The sequence below is a fragment of the Triturus cristatus genome, chromosome 6 (genome assembly GCF_964204655.1).
Source record: "Triturus cristatus chromosome 6, aTriCri1.1, whole genome shotgun sequence".
In the NCBI taxonomy this organism is placed as follows: Eukaryota; Metazoa; Chordata; class Amphibia; order Caudata; family Salamandridae; genus Triturus; species Triturus cristatus.
Genome location: NC_140589.1, coordinates 210,710,875 through 210,736,730, shown reverse-complemented (window position 1 = coordinate 210,736,730; position 25,856 = coordinate 210,710,875). Strand labels below are relative to the sequence as shown.

The 25,856-nt window shown below is 42.2% G+C and overlaps 1 protein-coding gene across 1 annotated transcript in view; it reads left to right on the top strand.

The window, feature by feature from the left end:
* The window catches only part of RCAN2 (regulator of calcineurin 2), a 442,692-nt gene that overhangs the window by 6,016 nt on the left and 410,820 nt on the right, over nucleotides 1-25,856 (top strand). Inside the window, exon 2 of the mRNA XM_085610544.1 lies at nucleotides 19,462-19,673. Within this exon, the coding sequence (XP_085466670.1) occupies nucleotides 19,464-19,673 (210 nt within the window). The 5' untranslated portion in view covers nucleotides 19,462-19,463. The remainder of the gene's footprint in view (nucleotides 1-19,461; nucleotides 19,674-25,856) is intronic.

Sequence of the window (25,856 nt, the reverse complement as noted above, 5' to 3'; positions counted from 1 at the left end):
TTCTGGACGGGGCTGGGTTAGAGGGGGGAGATGAAGATAATCAGTGGAGGAGGCCGGGCAGGGTCAGGGGATGAAGCCTGGCAGCTGTTGCTGCTGGATTTCACCTGCTGGTTTATCTGTCCAGTAAAATCGCGTCCTGGGTTCTTGAATCTGGCAAAAACCAGGTGCAAAAACACGATGCCATTTGTGAATAGGCGCAGCAAAATTCTATACAGGAATTCTGCTCCGCGCAACTCGTAATCAGGATTTAGGTGGGAAATCTGATGTATCATCCGAAAGTCCTTTTGTTCCTCCTCTGGGATCAGGTCTGGACTGTAAGCTTTGAATGCTGCAGTATTAGCTGCTCTAAAGAGCCTGCCATTCTGCCCAATTGCATTGTTTCGGATTTGAAAAGCACACAGTCTACCACTGGTATGGCATAGCAGTGCTTACAGTATTACGGAAGTGACGTTTAAAGGTTCTGAGGTTTCCATCGCAGACCAGAGCCTGGTTCGGGCTGTAAAGGTGTGCTAACAGCAATGTCAGTGGCTGTGTTCTTCTGTTTGTTGAACTTGTCTCTCCTCCTCTAACTCTGCCTCCTCTCCTTAGTTAAAGACCGATAGGTTCTACTTCTCTGGGGATGGCACCGGGGATGTTATGACGCCCCAGACATCCCTATGCTCTTTCTCAGTCTATAACTTCTTTTGTGTTTTTTTGTGTGGTTTGTTCAATTGGTTGTCTGTTCTTTGTTTCTTCTTTGTTAACTGGAAGGTCAAAGAGGGTCACATCCATGCCGGATTTTCAGGAGTAACCACTTACTATGTAAATTAGCTCCATTTGGATTCACTGTATGTAAATGTATCTTTTGTGGGTATCATGTAAACCTGGCATGGATCCATCTCTCTTGGATCTACGTTGCATTCCCCCGGCCTGGAGTAATGTGCTTGTAGTATCCTAGTTCACTGTTCATGTTTATGTATGCCATTTTCCACTACATGCTCAGCCAGTGGAAAGTTACTGTGATGATGTATTACGGAATGTTGGGAGTCTGTGAAGAAAAGCCACAGTTGAGAATGGGCTGAGCAGCATGCTGGCTGCTCCTGGTGGGGCTGGTTCAGGACCTGTACTGGACTTATCTACATGATCTACATATCCTGTAACCAACTTCAATAAATCATCCTAAACTACATCAACCTGTCTGGACATGGTTACTACAATTTATGGAGACGATGATGGGATGTCCCCACACTCTACAGTTGATCCAAGAAGCTCAAGATGTCTTCTTCATCAATTCAATACAGATTTTTACCAGCGCAATCTACCCACAGTAACAAGTCCGGGCCACAAGAGGCCACTCTCACAACGCAAGTTGTCCTACAAGTGGATTCAATGAAACATAAGAAGCCACAAATGAATCAAAGCAAACTGGAACAGCACGCTTCGCAGCCCCACCAGTGTCCTATACATCGGACAGCCCCAACTCAAGCGTGCTGTATTCAATGTTTTGTGGACACATCTTTAAATCCTGTGCCTTCTTGAACGGTAAGCCTCTACATCTGTGTCGTTCTACTTGTTATCTCTGATGCAGCACACATTGACATTCATAGTTACCAGCCTGTCAAGCTGCATTCTCATTTAATGTGTGCGCTAGAAGAGACAAGCATGCCCATGCTCCTGACACATTTTAAGACCTCAATCCTTACATTGGGACATTAAGTGGTATCTTATCTTCCTGTGAGGAGTATTTTGACGGTGTTTGCTTAGCATGTCTTGTTACTTAAATGCTTTAAATTTGGTTACAACTTGACATTTTTTTTTCGCCGCAATTTGTGGGACATTGTAGGCAGGTCGTCTGTTATTATTAGTGATTTGTGAGCCATTTACCTTTTACAAACAGTGTTACAACATGTTATAATTTGATGCAACATGGGTTTTAGTTTTTTTGTGAGCGTAAGGTATTGTTTGTTGCAACTCGAGTGAGAGGTCTCTCACCGGTGTGAGTTACATCACAGTTTTTAATGGTACTTATATTGTTTTGTTTATGCTTACTTCAATATGTTTTTTTAAATGTATTTCTCGTCTACAGAGCCAATTTGGTTACGGTACTGGAAATGTATCTAGTGTTAAAGTTGTACAAAATATACATTTACAGCACATATGTTAATGATGCCACATTTTAAGTTTTCTTACTGAAGGGATGTTCTAGTCTTCTAGTGGGTGGCATTCACGGTCTACTCCCTTGCAGTTAGGTATGGGCGTGGGGATGGGTACTAGATCAATTCGCACACAGTGCATTACCTGACCTCTTAATGGGGTTGGTCCAAAGGGTGCGGTTCCCTTACATACTTGTCTAGGTGTTTTTAGTCCCATTTGCTCACTGTACTCTTGCCTTGTGAACTATGTATGGTTCCTACTTTCAGGGCATTTATGCTTAGGCGTTAGTCCTATTTGCATCACTTACACATCTCTATTCATAGAGACTAGTCATGGGTTCACACCCATACATACTAGTTGACAATATCTTTCTTTCTTTCTTTATAATCTTTATTTCGACCGTTTTAGATCATAAAAGATATACAACAATAAAAACATTTAAAATAGAGTTAACTTTCGAATAAAAAGCACATGACATTTTGAGAAGGAGCATAAATAACAACATGGTGCAAAATACAATTTATTCAATAGTTCTATTATCCCCAGCCTCAACCTGCTTTATATGTCTTGCTCGAATGTGCCACATTGCTCTTAAAAATGTAGCTACCGCAAACACAACCGGGGGCGAAAGATCTGTTTTTAACACTCTGTATGCATGTAGATAATGCCTAAGACCCAAGTTCTTAAGAAGGGGAACAAGCCAATAATTTCTGGGTCTACGGTATGCTTTCCTAAAAATCATATGTAGGTCATCCTCCCGGGTTTGGGTGCATAGTGAGCATTGCTCTGATGAGGGGGGATTGGACCACTGCTTCGTAAATGACCCAAGTGGGAGTGAGCTATGTCTCCACTGAAGAAACAATTTTCTGGTGAAGACCGGGCTGATATTGTCAAGAACACTCTCTTGGTGGTACACATCTTTCATTTTAACAAATAAGTTAGTAAGAGACCCCTCCTTTGTAGCCCCTATAAGTTTTGATAATTTAAATTCATAAAATTCCTTTGCCAGGAGTTTCCTAGGGATCCTACAGCACGCACTCCCTGGGTTTAGCCAAAGCTCCGGCCGTCCCAGATTCTCACATGTCTTTTTCACATAGGATAACCATGGGATAAGAGCGGCTTTTGGCAGAGTTAAAATCTCTTGTAGTTCAGACCTATATGTTGCAAGTTCTGGCCTAGCCCACAATCGACGCCAGAAAGTCAGCGGTTTGAGTGCCAGCTCTTCACTAATTGGTCTCAATCCCAGGTCCAGCCTCAACGGCAAAAGAGGTGTACTTGTTGGAAGGGCTGCCAGCTGCCTAATAAAATTGTTTTCAGTGACTAGTAAGTTCTGTGTAGAGGTGTGGCCCCACAGTTCCCCGCCGTATACTACTGCCCCACGCGCTTGCATTTTATAAATTTGTAGGGCTGGGGTCAAAGGTTTAAAGGACGAAGTATTCCTCAACCTACAGATACCTCCAGTTAATTGAACAAGTCTCAAATTGGCCTTGTTACGATGGGTGTCCCAGGACATTGTTTGATTAATGGTGACCCCCAAATACTCAAATGTACATACTCTCTCCAACTTCTGAGTGCCTATGATGGGATTAGGCCGGGTGGAATTTGGGGGATTGAGAATCATGTATTTTGTCTTCATTGCGTTGATCTCTAGACCCCGCTCAGTACAAAAGGTCGAGAATCCATCTAAAATTTGTTGAATTCCCATGGGGGACTTAGACAGCAGCAGGGTGTCATCTGCAAACATAATAGCGGGCACCCTGCTGCCATTGAGTTTTGGTGCATCGGAGTCTGCCACCCTCAGCAGGTGGTCGATAACCCCGTTGACAAAGAGGCAAAACAGGGTCGGAGCGAGGACACAGCCCTGTCTTACCCCCCTGTCAACCGGAAATCTATCCGTAAGTACCCCATTCCTACCACTCCTCACACGTGCAAAATTTCCCATGTGCAGTCTTATCAAAATGGAAAGGATATCATGCGATATGGCCAGGTCCGCCAAGACGGACCAGAGTCTTGCTCTTGGGACTAAGTCGAAGGCAGCACGCAGGTCCACGAAAACCGTGTACAAGCTGCCACCCTCGATTATTGCGGTCTTCCAGTAAATAAGGTTCAAGCGGAACACCTGGTCCGTAGTCGAAACCCCCTTCCTAAAACCTGCCTGATAGGGGCTAAGGATGGAAAAGTCATCAATCCAAGTTTGGAGGCGATCAATATCTTTCTTCCTTTGTGGGAATAGGTCATGGGTTCAGACCTATCTACGTCAGCCAACTATAGCTAATCTCCCTTCGTATTGGGATAGTTCATGGTTCTTACCCATATACAGTAAATTGGGACCGCAATAGGTTTCAGTCCCATTTGCTAGCAATGGGTTTCAGTCCCACCTGCTCACAGTTCTTTCTTACTACAGTGCACAACATTTGATCTCCACACGAGGTTGTCCTTGCACGGACTAGTTGTACTTTTACCCTTTCTACAGGGTTTGTCGTTTGGGTTTTTGTTCCATTATTATAGTACACAGCATGTGATCTCTACATGAGGTTTTTCTTACACTATGTTAGTCCCTCCTCGAGTTTGGTGTGCCAATGGGTCTTAGTCCCATACTCCCATTCTTTGGGTATATCTTTACCCTACATAAGGTGTTTTCTCTGGGTCTTGATCCCACTTGCTGTTTGTTTTACATTGTTGGTTTTGTAATGGAATGTTATGTTTTCTATTTTAATACTTCAATTTTATACAGGGAAGTATGAGTGATCTTATTGTATTCTCTCCTTTTCTTCTCTGTTTTCTTGCTTTCTCCTGCTATGCCTTGCCTCCTCGCATACCTGTCTGTCCAGTAGGTGTGTGAGGGGTAGTCATTGGTTTTTTCATTTTCTTTTTCTTGTTCTATTCTTTCTGTTTTTGTCTATAGAAGGGAGGATGGTTTGTACTTATCTGTTATTTCCTTCTGTCGCGTACTCCTTTTTGTTCTTCCACTTTGCTGTTTCTCCATTTCACTATCTTTCCTTATTTATGGTTCTCCCTTTTGGGTTTCCATCTTTTGTTTTGTTATATAAGAAAGGGGGATATGTAGTATCCTAGTTTACTGTTCATGTTTATGTATGCCATTTTCCACCACATGGTCAGCCAGTGGAAAGTTACTGTGATGATGTATTACGGAATGTTGGGAGTCTGTGAAGAAAAGCCACAGTTGAGAATGGGCTGAGCAGCATGCTGGCTGCTCCTGGTGGGGCTGGTTCAGGACCTGTACTGGACTTATCTACATGATCTACATATCCTGTAACCAACTTCAATAAATCATGCTAAACTACATCAACCTGTCTGGACATTGTCACTACAGTGTTGTGTATGATTCTTATGTTTCTGACGGTGCCCTCAGTTGCACTGCGGTACAAAAGGGGGTGGTGATGGACGGAGCATCAGAACCAGTCAAACACTCACACCCAGTCAACAGATCTGGGTTTGATCCATCACCGTTCTTTAGCCCACTCTGCCACCCCAGTTCAGACATGGCCATATGCAAATCAGTCTGACCCTGTGCCTCATGGGAACAGTCCAGCCCGAACTGCCAAGCCATGGCTTCCCTGGACCGGAAACAAGCTTCCTAGAACCGGTTTCTGGCATTTCAGCCGTCTTCAGCCAGGCTTGGTTAAATCAAGTGGCAAAGTGAGCAAGGGACTCACGTCTGAGCATACCCTGCCAACTTATGGCGAACAAAGCGGTACAAAAGGGGGTGGTGATGCACTGCCAGCATATCCTTGGCTCGAGGTTTATAGTGTCCTCCTTCACTATGTTCCATCCCCTGCGCTGAAGAAGGGCCAAATCTAAAGGGCAAAAGCAAAAAGAACAAATGATGGATGGAATGCTGAACAAACCAAACATACACCCCCCAGTCTCTGATCTGGGTTTAATCCATCGTCTTTTTTGCTCATCACACTACCCCAGTTTGGACCAAGCCATATGCAAATCAGCCTTGACCCTGCTCCCCATGGGAACAGTCCAGTCCAAATTGCAAGTCCATGTCCTCCCAGGACCAGAAACAAGCATCCTGGGACCAGTTTCAGGGTATCACCCCTCATCAGCCAGGCTAGCTTGAATCCAGTGGCACAGTGAGCACGGGACCCACGTCTTGGCATACCCTTCCCACTTAGGGAGACAAAATCAAAAAGATCAAATGATGGACAGAATGCTGAACAAATCAAACATTTATTCCCAGTCACAGATCTGGATTTAAATCCATCGTGTATTGTTTTACTCACCACGTCACCCCAGTTTGGACCCAGCTGTATACAAATCAGTCTAGACCTTGCGCCCCATGGGAACAATCCAGCCCGAACTGCCAGGACAGGTCCTCCCTGATTTGCATGTGGCCGGGTTCTAACAGGAATGACATGGGAGCACAAAAACACAATGGATTTATCCTAGATGGGTGACTGGGTGTGACTGTTTGATTTGTTCAGCATTCAATCCATCATCTGTTCTCTTTGCACATCTAAAGGGCAGGCTTCATCTGCTAATTCACTTCTCCAGTACCATGGGTGTTTTTACTTTTTCTGAGGCAAAGGTACTTTTATTTATGTTTCATGCATTCGTCATCACTGACCTTACTCCTTTCCTGAAACTTCCTCACTTAGTTCCAAGACTTCTGCGATCTGTACCATGGTAACATGTTCTATAATTTATTTAGTGCTATATGCTGTCAGGTAACCCCTTCTTTGCTCTGTGTAAAAAACAATGGGCATCCAGACATTTAGTAGAGTAAGATTGTGGAGCAAGAGGGGTGGGAGCACAGAAGGGGGAGGGAGAGATGGAAATATTGTCAGATACCTGCAGGGTATTACCAGCATGACCATTATGGCCAGCACCCCTGCTTATCTTGCGGACAAGCTCACCATCTCCTGTGGCTCTTGACACACCCTCACCAGGACACCATCAGACTGTAGACCAAGAAGTGTAAATAAGAAAAAAATAAAGCAGCAGGCCTTTCCTATCTATGCACTCCGGATCTAGAACAACATCCCTGCATCCATCAGTACAGCCTCAGCGCTGCTCCAATTTTAGAGAGATGAAGACAGGCCTCTTTAAAGAGCGCTTCATCACATTGCAGTAACAATTCATTAACCAGCTACCTTTCCTATCACTCATTGTATGCTTGCCTTTAACGCCCTACAGCATTCTGCTTCCTTTTTTGGCTAGCTTTGCGGTATACAGATACCACATACATATATTACAGAACAGTTTGCAGTACTAATTATCAAAAAATTTCAAAACAAAATAGGGTCTCAATGGACTTTTTGAAAGTTTGAGGTCTGATATTTCCAGATCTTTTGGCACTGAACTACAAACTTTAGCAACCATGATGCTGAAGTTAGAACTCTGTATGTTTTTTTTATTTCGTTTTTTTGTTGTTGTATTTTTTAATGTCAGTCTGTCACTTGCATAGTTGGTGTTGGTGTGTGGAGTTATCTACGTCCATCGATGAGTCCTCAAATGTGAATGTACATTTATTTGCTCCTTCCAGTGGCTACAATGACAGTACCGGAAAATGCTGCAAATTATTCGCTTAGTTTGTTTGCCCATGTTTATCTATATCAGTGCTACACAGCAGTCTCTTCTGCCCTTCTACAGCAGATGAACATCCCATATCCCATCTTTTCCTAAGCTGTAGGTACACTTTTATGTTCCTTGTATTTTTTTTGGGCAGACACTGTTATCTTTACTTTACCTCTCCATCCTCTCTTGATTTTTTGTAGTTTCTCAGGTTTACCTCAAATCTGGCTCTGTTTCCCTATCCTTAAAAGGGGCCTGTTGCCATTGGCTCTGGTGTGGCCATAGCAGGGTTCTCCCCAAGGGTAGGAAAGCACTTCTGTGCATCCCCTTTGAGTATCCTGCAATCCAGCCTCCCTGGATGTGATAGATTGCTGAGACCTCTCATACCCTCCAGAGGGACCAGGAGAAGGCTTTAGAAGCCACATCTAAATCCTTACGTACCTTACATTGGAGGTCCCCACATACCTACAGAAAACAGCAGCCTTAAATCAAACAATATTGCCTTAGAAAAGTAAAACAAAAAATAGGACATTCACTCCAAAAGACCCAGTGTAGGACATCCCTGGGGTATTCCAGCACCTGTCAACCTTTTATAGCCTACTCCTCTCTCTTACTTCTCTCTGCTGTATCACCTGGTGTAGGAGCACAGTTACATTCACCACCTATTCCCACTTCATTTTTGGGAGATCCCCAAGAACTTTCTAACTTCAGAGCTCAATGCCAGATTCATTTATGAATCACCCTCAGCTATATGCCACTGGAGAAACGTAAGTAGCCTTCTTTTGATGAACCTATGATGGAATGTTTTATCCTGGATGACTCATTCGAATTCTAAGGACCTTTAATGAACATTTTTGGTGAATTCATATTACTTTTAAGTCCATGTTTGAGCAAAGATGCGTAAACCGTCTTCACAAAATGAATTGATGGATATCCCACCCAGGGCACCCACCACACTTTCATTGGGGACTGCTGGGAAAACCCCAAAGCCCCGCGTCCTCAGTCGGTTCCCCGCCTCCAGCGGGAGCCGGCATTGCTCCTGCCCTCAGGGATCAGCTAAAGATGCTGCTCCCTGCGTGCAGGAGCATTATTTTCATCTGTTTTCCTGCCCGCTTCAATATGAGCAAAGAAACAAATAAAAAGTCTGCTCCCAGTGGGCAGGAGCATTTTTCATGCTTATGCCTGCTGGGAGCAGGATTGGTGTTTGCTCCTGCTTGGTGAAAGTTTTGAAATTGCTCCTGCCAAGTGAGAGCAAATACAGGTTTCCCTGCCCACACCAGTGCAGGAAGGGAAACCGCTACTTCCCGGGGGTAGGCACCCCAGAACATAGCATGAGCCGGCCCTGGGAGATGGAGTCCGCAGGGCCATTAATGGCTCAGGGAGGTGGGCCACGTGGCCTCCCTTCCCAGTGCATATATTGAGCTGGCGGATGAGGTCCCCTGGGCTGAAATCGGCCTGGGGTGGGGGTGGGTGCGGCCCCCTCTTCCCAAATATGCATCATTGCTCCCACCCGGAACTGGCCCACTGGGGGAGCTTAAAAAAATATAAGCATGGGAGACTGCACTTGTTTTTTTTTCTTAATGTTGCCTTAGATCCTCTGTAAATTTGTTGCAAAATAAAAAAACAAGTAAACGTGTTTGGCCCCAGGCCCTGTGGAACCCCCTGGATATCCCTACCCCACACCCTTGTTTTTTTTCCCCTTGTTTCTTTATGACTTGGGAACAAGTCCTGAGTCCTAGGATGACTGCCACCACTTCCTAATTGAAGAGGTGGCAGCCAATCAGATCTCAGTTTGAGATCTGTTGGATCCGCGGACCTTCCACTTCTCTCGATCCACATAAATCATTTTTCTTTAATTACTTCAAAACTACTGAACAGATTTACACCAAATTACAAAAAGCACTCTTTCTAGACCAAGATCTAGCTTTCTGCCAAATTTGGTGTAATTCGTTTCACCGGTTCAGACTGTGATTGTGTCTAAAATCCCAATGGGACATTGCATGGGGAAAATACATTTTGGGACCCCTGATTTTCCTTGGCACCCGCTTGACGAATCGTTCTGAAAGTCTCCATACAGCAGCAGAAGTGACTGCCGCACTAGTTTTGAAAAATCTGTGGAGAATAGTCAAACAGCGCCAAAGTTATTAGCAAACCAAAAAATACTTTTCCTATGGAAACTATCTGTTGCAGCAAAGTTACTTGTGAGCAAGGAGGATTTGGCTCTGAAATGCGTTGAGTTGCTATGCCTTCAATAAACACGCTTTGCAAGCAATTTCGAGTCTGCGGCGTGTTGTTTGAAGAGAAAAACAGTGCTGTTCATTTGTGATATATATATATATATATATATGTATATATATATTTATATATATATATACATATATCTATATACAGGAAAGCACTGGGTTGCATTATAACACCTTATAACACGTCAGTTTGGGAGCAGCTAGAAAAATTATTCAAGGACTCATTTTAAGAGTAATGTAAAAAACAAAGTTAATGGTCACATCCGTTTTTATATTACTATTTAACAAATTACACTTTTGAACCTTGTCCTTTTCTTGCCTGAGCCAAATGCACCTTTCTGCCAGTGTGCAGTGTCAGCCAGGAGTCGAATAGCTCATTGATTAGTTGTGAAGTGGTTTCCAGAGTTGAGACAAAGGGAGAATGGTGCCATCTGGGCTGTGCCCAGGAACTTAATTATCTTCAAAGGATGCCTGGCCTATCACAAGCAAATGTAACTCACACCTGGGCCTCTCTTTTCTATTGTCCCTCTAGCCAGACAGGCACCAATCCCAGTAGGAGAGGAGCTGCCCCCAGAGCTGGTTTGAATTAACACAACGAAAGGCGTGCCCCTTATCCTAAGCACACCGCTGGGTAGCCACAGGGAGTTCTGCACCGGTGAAGAGAGGTTGTGCCATCTTGGTTTTAGGCAGAGAAGGGCGCTCTGGGTTAGTTTTCAGTAAAACACACAGGAAGGGATGCAAATATGTGTAGGGTCACCCCTGTTTACCCCATTGGTGCCCAGGTGTTGTCCCACCAACAGTTCAGGGATCTAACTTCTCGGGAACATTTCCAAGTCTGAAGGTATCTCTTTTACTGGTTCCGACTGTCATGAACTTTGGGGACTTACCAGAAGTCTTTGTTCTGTGGAAGTATCTTGAATACACAGTGGCTTGCTCCAATTCTCCCAAAAGGCACCCAAGACCCACATAAACTCAACGTGAATCACAAATCCCCAAGGGGAAAGGGTAATGGAATAAGAGAGAAAGATAGCCGTTGCAAGGCTTTCTTCACATCAGACAGATTTTTGTAAGCACAATTTCTGTATTCTGGTCTACAAAACAAAATGTAACTTATCATTTTTCTTTTGACTACTATCATAAGCTAGATTCTAATATCACTTTGTTTTAAAACAAATTAATGCGTGGTTTACAAACACCTCTTTGTCTGCTACTCCCCTTAAATTTCTTATATTTGAGTGTATCTATAAACAAAAAATATCACAGTGAATACCTTTTATGCTGACGTCTTTTTTGGATAGAATATTAAAAATGTGTGTTAAATAACTCACCCTACTTCTAACACTCGCTAGAAAGAAGCAGATGAAACGTTACAGTATCATAGGATGTACGTTAACAGCACTCATAAACAAGAAGTAAAGTTGAAAAAGTAAATATAAATTCAGTCTCTGATTTCTTATAAAATGATTCCCACTTAAGCAATGTACATTTCATTGGGTGAATACAGTCAAAACCTAATCCTTGCAAGAGATTATTAATGTTCAGGAAAAGAGAGTCATGGGTGAACGTACGCTCCCCTAACAGACTCCCAAAACCAGTAGCACTGACGTGAAAAAAAGATGTCCGAGGGAACATCAAGAACAAAGCGTGGCATCAAAAACTCCAGAGTTTCCATTATTCCAGCGGCAAGTTTAGGAAGCAATTTGATTCACTTTGCCTTCTTCTTTTATACTGAAGATTTAAGATGGCTGCTACCATGAAATTGCTCAAGATGAAATATCAAAGTTGTGTTTTGTTTTAGTTTCACATTCACTTTGTGGCTTCATTGTCCACAGCGACCACCATCTTGGATGAGGCATCACTGCAAACAAATTCCTGTAATAGATATGTGTTAATAAATGTTGTACTCAGATTACATTTCTTTTATTAGCCTGTGAGCCCACCTCTGTATTCCTCTTTAAAATCACCCACGATCATGACACCAACCTGGGTCTCGTATGCAACCTGAGCTCTATCGTGGTGGGTCTTAAAGCATACCTGTGTCCCAGCTGCCTGTGTTTTGCGCTTTGTCGCTTTTGGTGGCAACATTTTATTCAAGAATCTAAAAACTCATATCACCGGTTCCTCTTCTTATTGGCTTTTTTGTTCTTTTTTTTTCACAACTCAATTTTATTGTTGAAAGCCGATACAGATCCGACGTCATATTGAGCGCCAGCAAAAGATAATGAAAAGCAGCATTGATTTCAACATTTTCCGTAATAAAATATCTGTGTTGGTGTAAAAAACACATTACAGAAAAAGGAGAAAATAAAATTTAACAACAAACAATAGTGCCATAAAAATATTGCTGGAGGCCTCCAATGATCCAAGACATGTAAGTCGATGTAATTTAATACATACATATATTAGGTCAACATCCATAGCGGAGCAAAAAATACCATTAACCCAACAATTCTTCGATAGCAGAGAGAAAAGGAGAAGGATCTAAGTCTAGTCCCCTGTAATCCGCCCTCCACTTCCATATCTTATAGTGTTTCTGGGGGCACCTTCTTGCTGCAAAAACCGGGATTTCTAGACCCATACAAAAGTCGAGTCCTTTCTTCCAGGTTGCAACCAACAGCGGAGACTCACACTTCCACACCCTAGCAACATCGCGCTTAGCCAGTGTGAGGCTGAGAAACAGAAAGTTGCGCTTAAATCTATTTCCACCTATTCCCTCAGTTATATGGAGCATGAATAGTCGAGATGTGGGTTGAAAGTCCCAACCCAGGACCTCCGAAAGGCACGCAGCAACACCCCCTCCAAAACCACAACAAGGATATACACTGCCATATTGTGTGGAAGAAGTTGCCCTCAGTCGCCCCACATCGCAAGCATCTAGGGGACTCAATCAGCCCTGCCCGCCTCAGCTTATATCTGGGGGGAGACAGTCCAGCAACCATCTGGTCAGAAAGTCTTCGATGTGGCTGCCCGCGCAGCCCTTGGGAAATCGTTGCAACGGAGATTGTTGTGACAAGCCCACCCTTCCGCATCTTCTACTCTCGTTGCCAGTCCTTTCGTTAGTGTCTCGGAAGTGTGAACTTTTTTTTGAAGGCCGGTCACTATGTCTTCAACAGTGGTGATCCGGGACTCCGTCTCTGTAATCCACTGCATGGCGTTCTGAAGGTCCTGTCAAAAGAGCATGACGTCGGAGCCAACGGCCCCGATCTTGGCCTCAAGAGTCGCCCGGGATTGTGTGATTGCCGCTAATAGCTCTGCATTGTTAGGCATAGCTGCGTCAGTATCGCCTTGGCCCGGACCCTGCGACACCACCCTGGAAAACTTATCGATTGTACTTTGTTTGGACGTCATTCCGGTAGGTTTATCCTTGGCCATACTGTGAGGATATATAAGTCGCAGTTCCCTGCATCCGAGTCCAGCAAGCTCAGTCTCCACGATACAGTCCAAAGCGAGTCGCTGGCACTCCGCAACTCCTATAGCTGAATGAAGCAGCCAGTGGGGGCCCCCACGTCCACAAGTCACACTGAAATTATCCAGACACTTCTGTGAGCGGGGCACCCCCACCCTCCCACTCCACTCGCGCAAACCCACCCCTTTCTGGCTAATATTGGCCCTAGAGTTCAGGGAGGGAACAATGGCTGAATGTGACCAGGCCCCTCATGACACTCCTCCTGGGGTAGTAGTAGTCCAGCAGCCGGCCCGGTCAGCTCCCCAATTCACAGGCACAGAGAAGCGGCAACAGAGGTCCAATCCCCCGTCCAAGGCTCGCGCTGGCAAATGGTACGGTAAGGTGGGGCCCGCTATACCACCCCCTTCTCGATCTCCTGCAGGAGGGGGGTCGGCCCACCAAGCAGACTATGCGGGTAAAGCCGCCCGATCTATCCTCTAATTAGCGGGGTGCTACGCAGGGGTGAGCCCAAATCGTCGATCACTGCCACCAAGAATGTAGGTGGGCCTCCAGCCACCCACAGCGGCAGCAACTCTGGGACACAGCACTGCCAAGATCCAGGGTCTCAGGCAACACAGTAAGCAAGGTAGCCCGGCCGTCCACCGCGGCCTGACTAGGTCGCCGGAGTGCAGAATCAGACGGCAAGCGGCAGAGAAACGGCCTCACACTTCCGCCCATCTCTCCACTGCAGATTTGTGAAGGAAGGCCGTCCAACAGGAGGGGGGAGCCCTAATTCCGTAATTTCGTGCGGCCGCCTGCATGGCAGCAGAGATCAAATGCACATAGGCGGGGGGCCCAAATCACCGCCGCAGGCCCTCCCACCTGCAGGAACACGGCTCCGCATGCAGCGCCGGCTGTCCCCAACGAACAGCGCTCAAACCTCTGCTCACGGGCCCCTCAATACCGGAAGTCACCAGCCCCGCTCACGAAGGCCACACACCCCTGGTTTACGCAGCGCCCACCACGGACCTTGAGCTTCACTCCGTAGCCAGCAGCACAGAGTTCGGTAGTGGTAAAGATGTGTCAGGATGATTGAAGGATTTTGAGTGGGCTACAGGGAGCTCGGCTACGGCGCATCCTCCATGTAAGACCGCCAAGCCACGCCCCTGGATTTTTGTTTTTTGGCGTCATTTTATTCCTTAAAATAGTCTCCTTTTAAAAAAAAAATTGGAGTGGTATAATTATTCTGTTGTGTTTTCAACTTTTAACTATTTGTGTTCTGTTATCTGCTTTACACATTTTCTTAAATTAAGCCTGTCTGCTCTGTGCCATAGTTACCAGGGGTTGAGCTCAGGCTTAAATTACTGAAAACTTTACTGGACCTAACAAAAAGAGTGCTATTATTACTTTTTGTGGAGTACCATCCATCCTGACTAATCCACTTTCTCACACAAGAAAATTATAAATTCTTTAAAACTTTCCATGTGTTATCTACCTTTCAGAGGCATAGTTTAAGTGTTTTTCTTATAGATGATAAGGTTAAACATAGGGGGCCCGATTCACAGAACTAACTTAAGACAAAATCCTAAACTTACTACCATGTTGGTATTCACAGAAGGCACTTACTCATTTTGGTATTCACAGAAGACACTTACTCAATTCGGTATTCACAGAAATTAGGAGTCCTAACTTTAGGACTCCTAAATGCCTTCTGTGAATACCAAAAGTCTTAAAATTAGGATTTTTCTCAGTTTAGGAGTCCTAAAGTTAGGACTCCTAACTTTACTACCACTAAACTGAGAAAAATCCTAATTTTAAGGCTTTCAGTATTCACAGAAGGCATTTAGGAGTCCTAAAGTTAGGAGTCCTAACTTTACTACTACTAAATTGAGAAAAATCCAAATTTTAAGACTTTCGGTATTCACAGAAGGCATTTAGGAGTCCTAAAGTTAGGACTCCTAACTTCTGTGAATACCGAAATGAGTAAGTGCCTTCTGTGAATACCAAAAGGAGTAAATGCCTTCTGTGAATACCAAAATGGTAGTAAGTTTAGGATTTTGTCTTAAGTTAGTTCTGTGAATCGGGCCCAGAGAGTCAAACAGTTTTTCTTATTTATTTATTTATTTATTTTGAAGGTTTTATATAGCGCGAACATGACCCTTGCTGGTATCAGAGTGCTTTACTTGGGTCGAAAGTAGGAAACAAAAAGAACACAGGATTACATAATTAAATCTTGTAATACAAACATCAGTTGAGGGCCATATGTACAATGTCTCATATCTTTCTCTTCTTCAATGTGTATTTACTTCCTCCATAATTGAACTACGTCATGCATCTATTGGAATGCGGCTGGACCATACTTTAAATTACGTCCAGCAGTTAATGGTAGAGTTCATGTAAGTATAGCAGTAGCAGCTCCTCGAGGGAGTGCTGCGGGGCAGTGGGGTGGGGTGGGGGAGGGCCAGGGAGGGGGGTAGTAAACTCCGGAATTGGGCCGAACAGAGTTGAGTAAAGAAATAAAGAAATAAAACGAATTGCATTGCGTGCTCTGCAACGCCAAATCGGCGATGCAGCGCGCAAAGTCATTTGTTTTATTTCTTTATTTCTTTAATCAACACCGTTCGTCCCAATTCTGGAGTTTACTAACACCCGCCCCCTTCCAACCGCACTCCCTCGAGTAGCCGCTACTGAAGTATAGGATTTCACAGCCAATCACACATTAAGTATACTAAGCACAGTGAGGTACACAAATCTATACCACACATAGAGTGAGGCCAAAGACGGGGGATAGAATCCCTACTGTGGCTTAATCTTTGCCTACTTGATGTTCACAGTCTTCAAATTAGTACAAGAAGTTGAAGACTTTTCTTTATGCAAATCATCCATTTAGAAGGATGAAAGTCAATGTAAAGTAGGCCATCAACGTAGACTGTATTATGTGTATCCAAACTACTTATATTATAGTCACCTAATTGCTTGGTTTAGGATGATGAAAGCTTTCAAGCACAAAAGATTGTTTGTGATATATATACTGGTGTCCTTATGGAAATATTTTATGATTTTGTTGGTATTAACAACATGGATGTCACTGATGATGTAATTAGTGATATCATATGTGATCTCATCTCATCAATGATGGTATGTTAAGTTATGCAATTTGAGTTGTCATCAGTGATGTCATGTGGGAGGCCACGAGTAGTGCATGGCCAGATTATGTATGTATTAGGGTCCTATCTTGCCATTAAAGGATTCTGGACCTATTCATAATAAACCTAGGACTGTGTGGTAGGTACATTTTCCCTGAACTCTAGATGGCAATAATAGGCCATATCATACAATACTGGTGATGTAGTTTTTAGGGAAGTTAGCATGAAAACATTGCTTGTTTCTAAAATATGTAATTATTTATATAAAACAGGAAGTGAAATACTAAACTATACTGTTGGGGTGTGTGTAATAAACAGAAGAGCAACTTTTTACTATGGAGTTCTGAAGTTGGGGTTTTAGTTAAGACATTTTACTTTGATGAACAAAATTCTGCCATTATAAGAAATATATTTTGTAAACTGCTGCCTACAAGGTTCACCTAACATTTGGACCTTATTCCAAGTAGAATATTTAGGTGTTATCTACCTTTCTTAAGGAGCGTACTGAAAAACTATAGAGTACTACAGGACCAGTGGGCTGAAAATTGAATACCAAAAGATCAAAGAGAGGGAGAGGATCACTCTTGTTCCCCCTGGAAATACTCGTATAAACAACAAAAGAGTGATTAATATCGAACTAGTAAAAGTGACTAATAAAACAGCGTGGGAAATCAAAATTATTTTAAAAAAGAACCCTCACTCACCAACCTGGTTGGTGACATGCTTCATCATTGGGTTCCCACCAGAGAGGCTGAGTGCCTCCCTGGTGTGCTTCGACGCCTGAACTACAGCGGAGCGGGTTTCTTTTGGAAGTGATTGTGGAAAGTGTGCTGTGAGTTTTAAAAAGGTGGCTAGTTTTAACCAACAATGATTTATTCCAGGTAAACCAACAACCGTTAAAAACCAAGTGGGACGGACATGAACTGGCTGGTTAGGATAACCAGAGTTGTCCGATTTAAAATAAGTGAAAGGAGATGGTCAACATGTTTTAGCTTTATGTGTGTCCTGTTTATTTTTCTTGCAGAATTTAGTGGCCAGGAAATCCCAGGAGGCCAAATCGGTAGAACCGTAAGTTTTACCACAAGCACGATTCTACAGGTTAGGGTGCGCCTTAGCGTGCGTATACGGCCGTGGAATCTCACCTGGTCCTGAAGAATGCTTAGCTAATTTGCAACAAAAGCTGAAACATGTTGACCATCTCCTTTCACTTATTTTAAATCGAACAACTCTGGTTATCCTAACCAGCCAGTTCATGTCCGTCCCACTGGGTTTTTAACGGTTGTTGGTTTACCTGGAATAAATCATTGTTGGTTAAAACCAGCCACCTTTTTAAAACTCACAGCACACTTTCCACAATCACTTCCAAAAGAAACCTGCTCCGCTGTAGTTCAGGCGTCGAAGCAAATCAGAGGGGCACTCGGCCTCTCTGGTGGGAACCCAATGATGAAGCATGTCACCAACCAGGTTGGTGAGTGAGGGTTCTTTTATAAAATAATTTTGATTTCCCACGCTGTTTTATTAGTCACCTTTACTAGTTCGATATTAATCACTCTTTTGTTGTTTATACGATGAAAATTTAATACACGAAAAGCAATGCTAAAACATAACAGAATGGTTTGGGCGGTCATAAAATAAATGTACTGACATGCTTAGAAACTAAATAACTAGAGGGAAAGTAATCAGAAGAAGACTATCTATCTATCTATCTATCTATCTATCTATCTATCTATCTATCTATCTATCTATCTATCTATCTATCTATCTATCTATCTATCTATCTAATGTCTACCTGCCTTTCTGTTTAATATATTTATATTTAGAAATGCTTAAAGAATATTTTTAGCATACACAAGTAGAATTAATGGTTTTAAGGAGTTGGGGGCTACACCTATATATTTATAAAGTAAAATATTAGTTAAAAAAGTAAAGGACTTAAAAACATTATTAAAAAACAAAATTATGGTACATAACTACATTAGTCGGAAATTAAAGTAATCAGAAACAAAAATACAAAGTTGTGGAATGCAAAATACTGTCACATCCACTGATAGTGTGTAGAATGTATGTTTATGATGCTTAATGGGTACACATAACTAGGGGACGTGTTGTTGTGGTATAAAATGGTAGTAATGCCATTTAAGTCAGTGTTTCCCAAACTGTGAGTCGCGTCACAAGCATATTTTTGGTGAGTCGCGAAAGTCCAAGCAGTAAATAAAGATCCCTTTATATACTGTATTTATCTTGAAATATTTTCTGTGATTCACAGGCAGTCAGGCTATGTCTTCTGACATATTGCTGCTTATGTTTTTTAATATGGGGTTGGTGTTTACAAACTCCTCTCATTTTGCCTTCACAGAAAGAAAAGCACTTTGAATTATGTGACGATTTTGCTGAGGCACTGTGAGTGTGAAAGAAAGGGCTGTAGGATGTCATTTTTATGTGGCACAACAAAACGTAACCTGTAAATAAACTGTACACATTCAGCAGTTAAGACAGCAAAAATGAAGCACATTTGTTTTGCAATTCTAAATCTGAAGGGTGATGAAAGCAAATATTTCAATAGGATCAAAACAATTCATAACCCTTTACTTGGTGATGCACAAATGATAAATATTCACTGAAATCCGATTTCCACACTTGATCATTTGTGTACAACGTAGTTGCATCACCAAAGCTGTATGTCTGATCAAATTTAGTGACCATTTCAATGGAAAATGTTCTGTCTTTAAATGACAGCGCACTACCACATGATGCTTTAGGTACATTAAACAATCTCCTTCCCATGTCCAATAAAGCTAGGTGGGTCGCGAAAGTTTGTTGTTCTGAAAATTGGGTCCTGGTTCTAAAGAATTTGCTAAACGCCTATCCAAGTAGTTGGAAAACAGTTTTTCTCAGTGCAAAAACCCTCATGTTTTACTAATGCATTATTATTTCTTTTGAATATTTTGTAGCTACAGTTGTTGGTATAATCCTGCCTTTACCATGTTTGCATTTTACCTAATCTCACCAGGTATGCGAGGGGAATCCTTTTTCAGTGGAATGCGAGAAGCCACCGGTCACTGGGTCCGGATCACGGAGAGTGGGGAACCTCTCCTCTATTCAACGGATAGAGAAAAAGCCCTTAGCAAGCACTTCCAGGTCATCACCGACTTCAATGACCTCCCTAACTCCTTATTTGCATGCAACGTCCACCAGTCTGTCTTTGAAGGCAAGGGCGGCAAGGTAAGGTGCCATGCTTGGCATTTAAGAGAGGTTTTTATTTTAGTTACTGTAATATGATCACCGGTTGTTGATTTAATTAGCTTGTTTTAACAATACAAAGGGTCATCTATGAATATTTACAAGGTTATGATTACTTCTGTCAATATGAATTGTGCATTTTGTTCCTCCCTATGCGCCACTACACCTATTTACCCCTCAATGGTAACATATTTTGGATGCAAGATCCCTTTCAAGAAAAAATATATGTATGTATTAATTGATTAATTGATCCTGTCCTATGATCGCAGGTTGACTTAGGCCACTTGATGGCATAGTTTTCAGCACATTGTCTAGGACATGTGGACTGTTTACAGAGGTAAGAGAGTCAGTTTCTCCTTGTTTAACTAGAGGGCTGCTCTGCATTGATGGCTCTGTACTTTACTGAAGGCGGGGAAGTGAACAGTAAGATTTTCTTTCAGAAAATGTGGTTTACTTTCAGGGCATTCTTGGAGGACAGGACCCAGCCTAAGACTATGACATAGTGGTCCAGAGCATTCTAGAGAATTGTGCCCTCTTCTTGCAGTCAACACACTTAATGACCAAAGCATTATGGAAGAGCTTGACCTGAGATGTTTCCTTACATTGCAGTGTAGGACTAGATTTTGAAGATATTCAATTCCATCTAATCGTCTTGAGCCAAATAGATGAGAAGCCGATACCTGTGCTTCCCAAAATTGTTTACTTAAGGTTGCTAATCATTATGTTATTGAGTAAAACGAATGTCAGATAAAATGAAATAATAAATTAGTAAAATCTGAGCAATGACTTTGGTTGACTTCTTTCTCATCTCCCAAGCAGAGTGCTCTCACTGAACATAGTTCTAGATATTTGGAGTTGAGACATAGTCCCATAGCCTTATGTGACTCTAGAGGTGTCTTTGCGGCCCCTGTTTTGCCAGAAAAAAGTGAAACAGACATTGAATAGAAGGTGTAATCCAAGACTGTGAGGGGAAATGTTGATGTCTTGTATTGACTACAATACATAAAAACACATCATGCTGTTTGGATCGCCTGTTTAGTTGCAGGGATTACGTTCCGTGGAATAAAGTGCTGTTGATGCTGGATTATACCTGAGGCATCAAAGAGAAGTCTCCAAATAACCACAGACATGTGAAACGGAGACCGTAGGTGCATCATGATCACTAGCCTTATATCAATCACTCAATCCATCAACATTTGTAAAGCGCACTACATACCCGTGAGTGTCTCAAGGCGCTGGCGGGGGGGTGCTACTGATCGAACAGCCAGGTCTTGAGTAGCCGCCTGAAGGTCAGTAGGTCTTGGGTCTGTCGTAGGCTCAGTGGGAGGGTGTTCCATGTCTTGGCGGCGAGGTGTGAGAAGGATCTCCCGCCGGTGGTTGTTCTTCAGTTTGGATGCAAATAAGAGTGTCTTCGCATATCGGTATTACAAAAAACAGTAATAACATATGCAGCAGTACTGCAGCTGGTAATATAGGGTCACATTTGTCTAGATAAACAGTTGTATTTATAGGGCATTTGGTCGGGCCACTTCGGTTATTGGTTCTCTTCAGATACGGCTGCATTTTGCATGTACAAACCTGCCTAACAAGCATAGGCAAAAGCCAATATGTCTCGGCAACCCAAGAGTTATTGGCGTTGTCCATGTCAATGTCTTTGGGCCTTTCCAAATATGTCAGATTTATATTACACAGCGCACGCCGCAGGTCTCAGCGCAAATCGGGCCAAATTCAAATAATATAGCATCATAAGGGAGGAAGCATGTTCTATGAGGCACGGAAGGGAATTTTAAGTGATATTTTATCTGACTTTTCATCGGAAACAGTACGTGGATGAATTGTTCTGAATATTAGCATAATATGGACAAACAAGAACATCTGTATCGGAAGAAAATACGGAAATACAGGGTAGGCTGAGTTACACACCATAATTGCATACATAATTTAGAATTGCATTCCAGCGCACATCAAGCGCGGCCTATAATGTCTGAAATTTAGAAGAAATAATGAAAACAACTTTTGAAAGAGCATCTCGTGTAGCATTGCTAATCACCCAACATCTCAGGGTCCGAGACTCAGCCAAACACGTTCATTCATCGCCAGATCGCAGTTCCTTGCTAGAACGCTATGGGAAACAAAATCCTCCTATGATCTGTACCACATAACGTTGCTTCTAGTCTCAGTTTGCGTCTTCTAGATATTAATACTTAAATCTATCTTTCTTATCCAGAGACAAACTGGGCTAATAAAAGGTTAAACAGTTTAATTCGAACTAATTATAAATAAGGCCCCCTGTTTTCCGTTTTTACGGATTTTTACAGATAAATACAGACAGAAAACAATGTGTTTTCTGTCTGCATTTATTTTTTAAAGTGGATAAATACAGAAAATTGTGCTTCTTTTAAGTGAGTCTCCATTCAGTCTTTCATGAATTATAGGCCAGCAGCTGAGCAGAGGGACAGCAAGGGAAATAAAAAACAGGATGACATTTCTTTAAATAACAGCACGTCAACATACATCTATGGTATATTGCAGCTTAAATAGCTCAAAAACGACAGACATCATAGAATGAGTGAGCGTCTATCAGTTAAATAGATATGTAAATGTACAGTTTTACAACTTCATATATACGTAAAATACTAAATAAATATGGATAAATACAGACAAAATGGCCGAAAAATAAATTTGGATAAATACAAAATGCCATAAAACTGGAAGCCCTAATTATAAATTATATCAATATGTTACACTGGCGTTTTTCAATGATATTTGCACCAAATGTATGCAGTGCAGTTGTAGAATTGACAAAAAAAGTATATGACATTAACGCAGGTGTGCTGTACTAAAGACACACAAAATACAAATCTTTAAAAGTACTGAGGAACCACATGGTGTTTGCGGGGAGCAAGAGGTGTCGGTTAACCCCCTTCCTCGCTATGCCACCCTTTCCTCCAATCACCCGTTACAGGGCAGACTGGTTTTCTGCTGGGTTCTTACATTAGATGGTAAGCAAGCCACAGCATAGCTGCTTCTCGAAGCTCTCTCCAAGTTTCAGAGCTCTCTCCTTGCTGTCAAAGATGGGGAAGGCTGCGCCATTCATCCTCCAACCCGGCACCTGCTGTCAACGCTGACCATCTTTTGAATGCAGAAGAGAGGGGAGGGGTAGTGAAGTCTGCCAAGAAAACGTTCCCTATTCAGCAAACAGACAAGCGCACAGTGTGGTTGGGAGAATGCTGGGCTTGCGAGTGTTTGGGATCCCAACGGCATATACACATGTTTGTGAAATAACTAGCCAACTCATTGTCAGCGTGATGGACATCTCTTGTAGGTTAGTCAAAAAAGTGAACCGTATATGAGACATTTATAAAACTCCAGATTGCTCTTGTATTTTGAGTCTGAAAGCAATAAACTAAACATAAGGAAATTTACTCTAACATATACCGCCAAAAACTAAACAAAACTCGAAGTCCACCTGTAAATATAAGTAATTTATTTTTACTATGCAAATCTCTCCATAATAAGTTTCCTGGTTCCTTTTAAAAACTACTGAATTTTGACCCTTCTCAGTTCTCACCAAGATACAGGTTGACATTTTAAGATGGACAATGATATTTATGCAGTTCCATTAGTGCATCAATTCAGTCCTTTATTAATGTCAGTGTCATGATGTCTTATATCTCGTCGCTTAAACTACACAGACAAGCAAAAACGGAGACAACGAGTGCTAATTTGCCAGCCTGAGTTGATACAGAATTAGGAAGCTTTCATTTGAATTGCCGTTGGTTTGCACCATAATGAAGTGTTCACACGCATCCGCAAGAATGCCCCATGGCCATCTTTAAACTTTGTAGTTTTTGTTTAGAACCACCATGAATACGTGTTTAATAAAAGTTAATTGGCTGAAGCTGTTCAAAGTAAAGGATTATTTGGAAAACTCTATTAGAATAGTGTGAAATTAGTTGTGATCGGACAATTAATGTAACAGACCAGCCAAAATCAGGGCCTGGAAGCCACCCTGGTACAAATGACTTTCCTCGTTAGGGAGCCTTCAGTGATAGACTCATCATGGCATAAGAGCACTTTTATCTGTGACGTATACAATGCTGTTGTGGGCAGTTTTTTTATTTCTATTCGAATAATCATTGCCGATAAAGCACAGCAACTGCGAAATAAGAAAGACAGTTTTGACGGCTACCACAAAAGTAGCCTGTCATAGTAAGATACCAATAGCCTGTCCTCAGATTAGTTTCTCTTACCTAACATGGCCGCCAGTATTTCCAAGTACCGGTGCGTGCTCTATGTTTTGAGTCGCGTAGCCGCCTGATTCGTCCGTTGCTGTGGCCGGTTGGTATAATAGGACTGGTGCCAGTAGAATGGGAAGATGAGGTAACTTGAAATGCCACAGTGCCCTCTGTTAGGTACTATTGGAGAGACCACTGCAATGTAATTGTTATTTATTTTCAGACTTGAAGTGAGTGAAAACAAAATGCTCGTGTGAAATGCTCTTTAACAAAGAATAAAAGAGCTCAGAAAACATTTCCTAAAATGAGAACAGCATATGGATAATAGTAATTGGTCACTGCTCTCGGCGAGTGCGAAACACAGGAAGTGGCATGATGCGGGCATGTCATGGACAAATGGGGAGAAAGAATGGGAGAGCGACAATGGAGCCAGCAAATGGAAAGCCTATGGGCGGGCTGAAGCCCTCAACGTATATACCACATGTCTCTCTGAAACATAAACAGTGAATGCACTGTCTAGAACAAAGACCTAAAAAGTAGTCCACTTCATTGCCCATTTTGGTGGTTAAATCCCTGCTTTCAATTCTGCTTTAATTTTATTACTTTTTCTAATGAGTCATTTTTGACCTATTTTATATCGAAAACCTATGCATACCACATTTAGACAGCTGCATTTTTGATTTGTAATGGTTTTACACGTTTATTGCCTGTTGCATTTCTTGGCAAAACACATTGCAGCCGTGCAAAGGCCAGACCCTGCTTTGCCAATGATTGTTGAATTCTGTTATTCATCTTTCTGCATCCGCTCCGATACAAAGGCAGTTTTGCATTTAACACTCTTGCTTTTATACAGAATCTTATACCTGTTTTATAGAATTTATGAGTTTACATTTTTATGTATTACTCCTATTTATATTTGTTCATTTTACCAGCACTTTCCACATGTATTTTTTGGTCTACGAAAAATCAAAAACAAATACAACTATTCTTTACGAATCTTTATGGGAAATATGCACTCGTTCTTGGATGCTTGTGATGTATTTGCACTAAATAACAGCCGTGTTCAGTACAACCAAACACTCGTGTTACAGTGCTGTTGAACACACTGTGATGTTTATGAATTTTGAAAGTGTGTAAGCCCAGAGGATAGAGGAGCACTGTATGAGTTACAGACCAGAGCAGCAGCTCAAGGCCTATTAAGACCGAAGGCCTTTACCCACTAGTATAACCTGAGGCAGAATGGCTAGTGGCAGTGTTGTGTGAAAGTGGCCAGTTTCAGTGCATAGTAGTGCATGCTCCCTCGCGCTGCTTACCACTATTTATAGGATCTGCTCATTGTGGTGAGATAAAAGTCAAATTAATTGTGTTGCAAAACTCCCACCCGAACCCTGACAGGTTTTGAAACATGAAGATTATATGTTTTTGCTAAAAAAAAATAGCTTTGCAAGGACTCTCATTGAAATGGACTCTCATAGATCTGTCTCAGGTTTCCAGTCCAGAATAGATGTGGGGAAGTGAGCATTGTTGGCCAAGGACAATAGGGCATTGGAATGATTACAGAGCCAGATTACCTGCAAGGGCATGTGCTGCTTGTTTGCATTTTCCATGATGGTAGAGCTCAGTTATAGCACAAGCTGTCAATCACAAGGCCTAATGTGAATTTTTGTATTTTTGTTAGTACATCCAGATGGGAAAAATATTGTTTTTCTTTCTTATTTATAGGCAAAATGTTTTACAAATTCAAACTTGAGAGCTTAACATATAAGCTTCCCTGGACATGTTTCTCCTGGTGCGCACTGCTGCTGAACCAAACATCTGGTTGAACATAGTCACATCCTATACTGTAATAAAATAACTTATTTTTTCCCAACATAATATTCCGGTACGTATGCTCAATTTCTGGTTCTTTCTAAGTGGGTATTTTGAG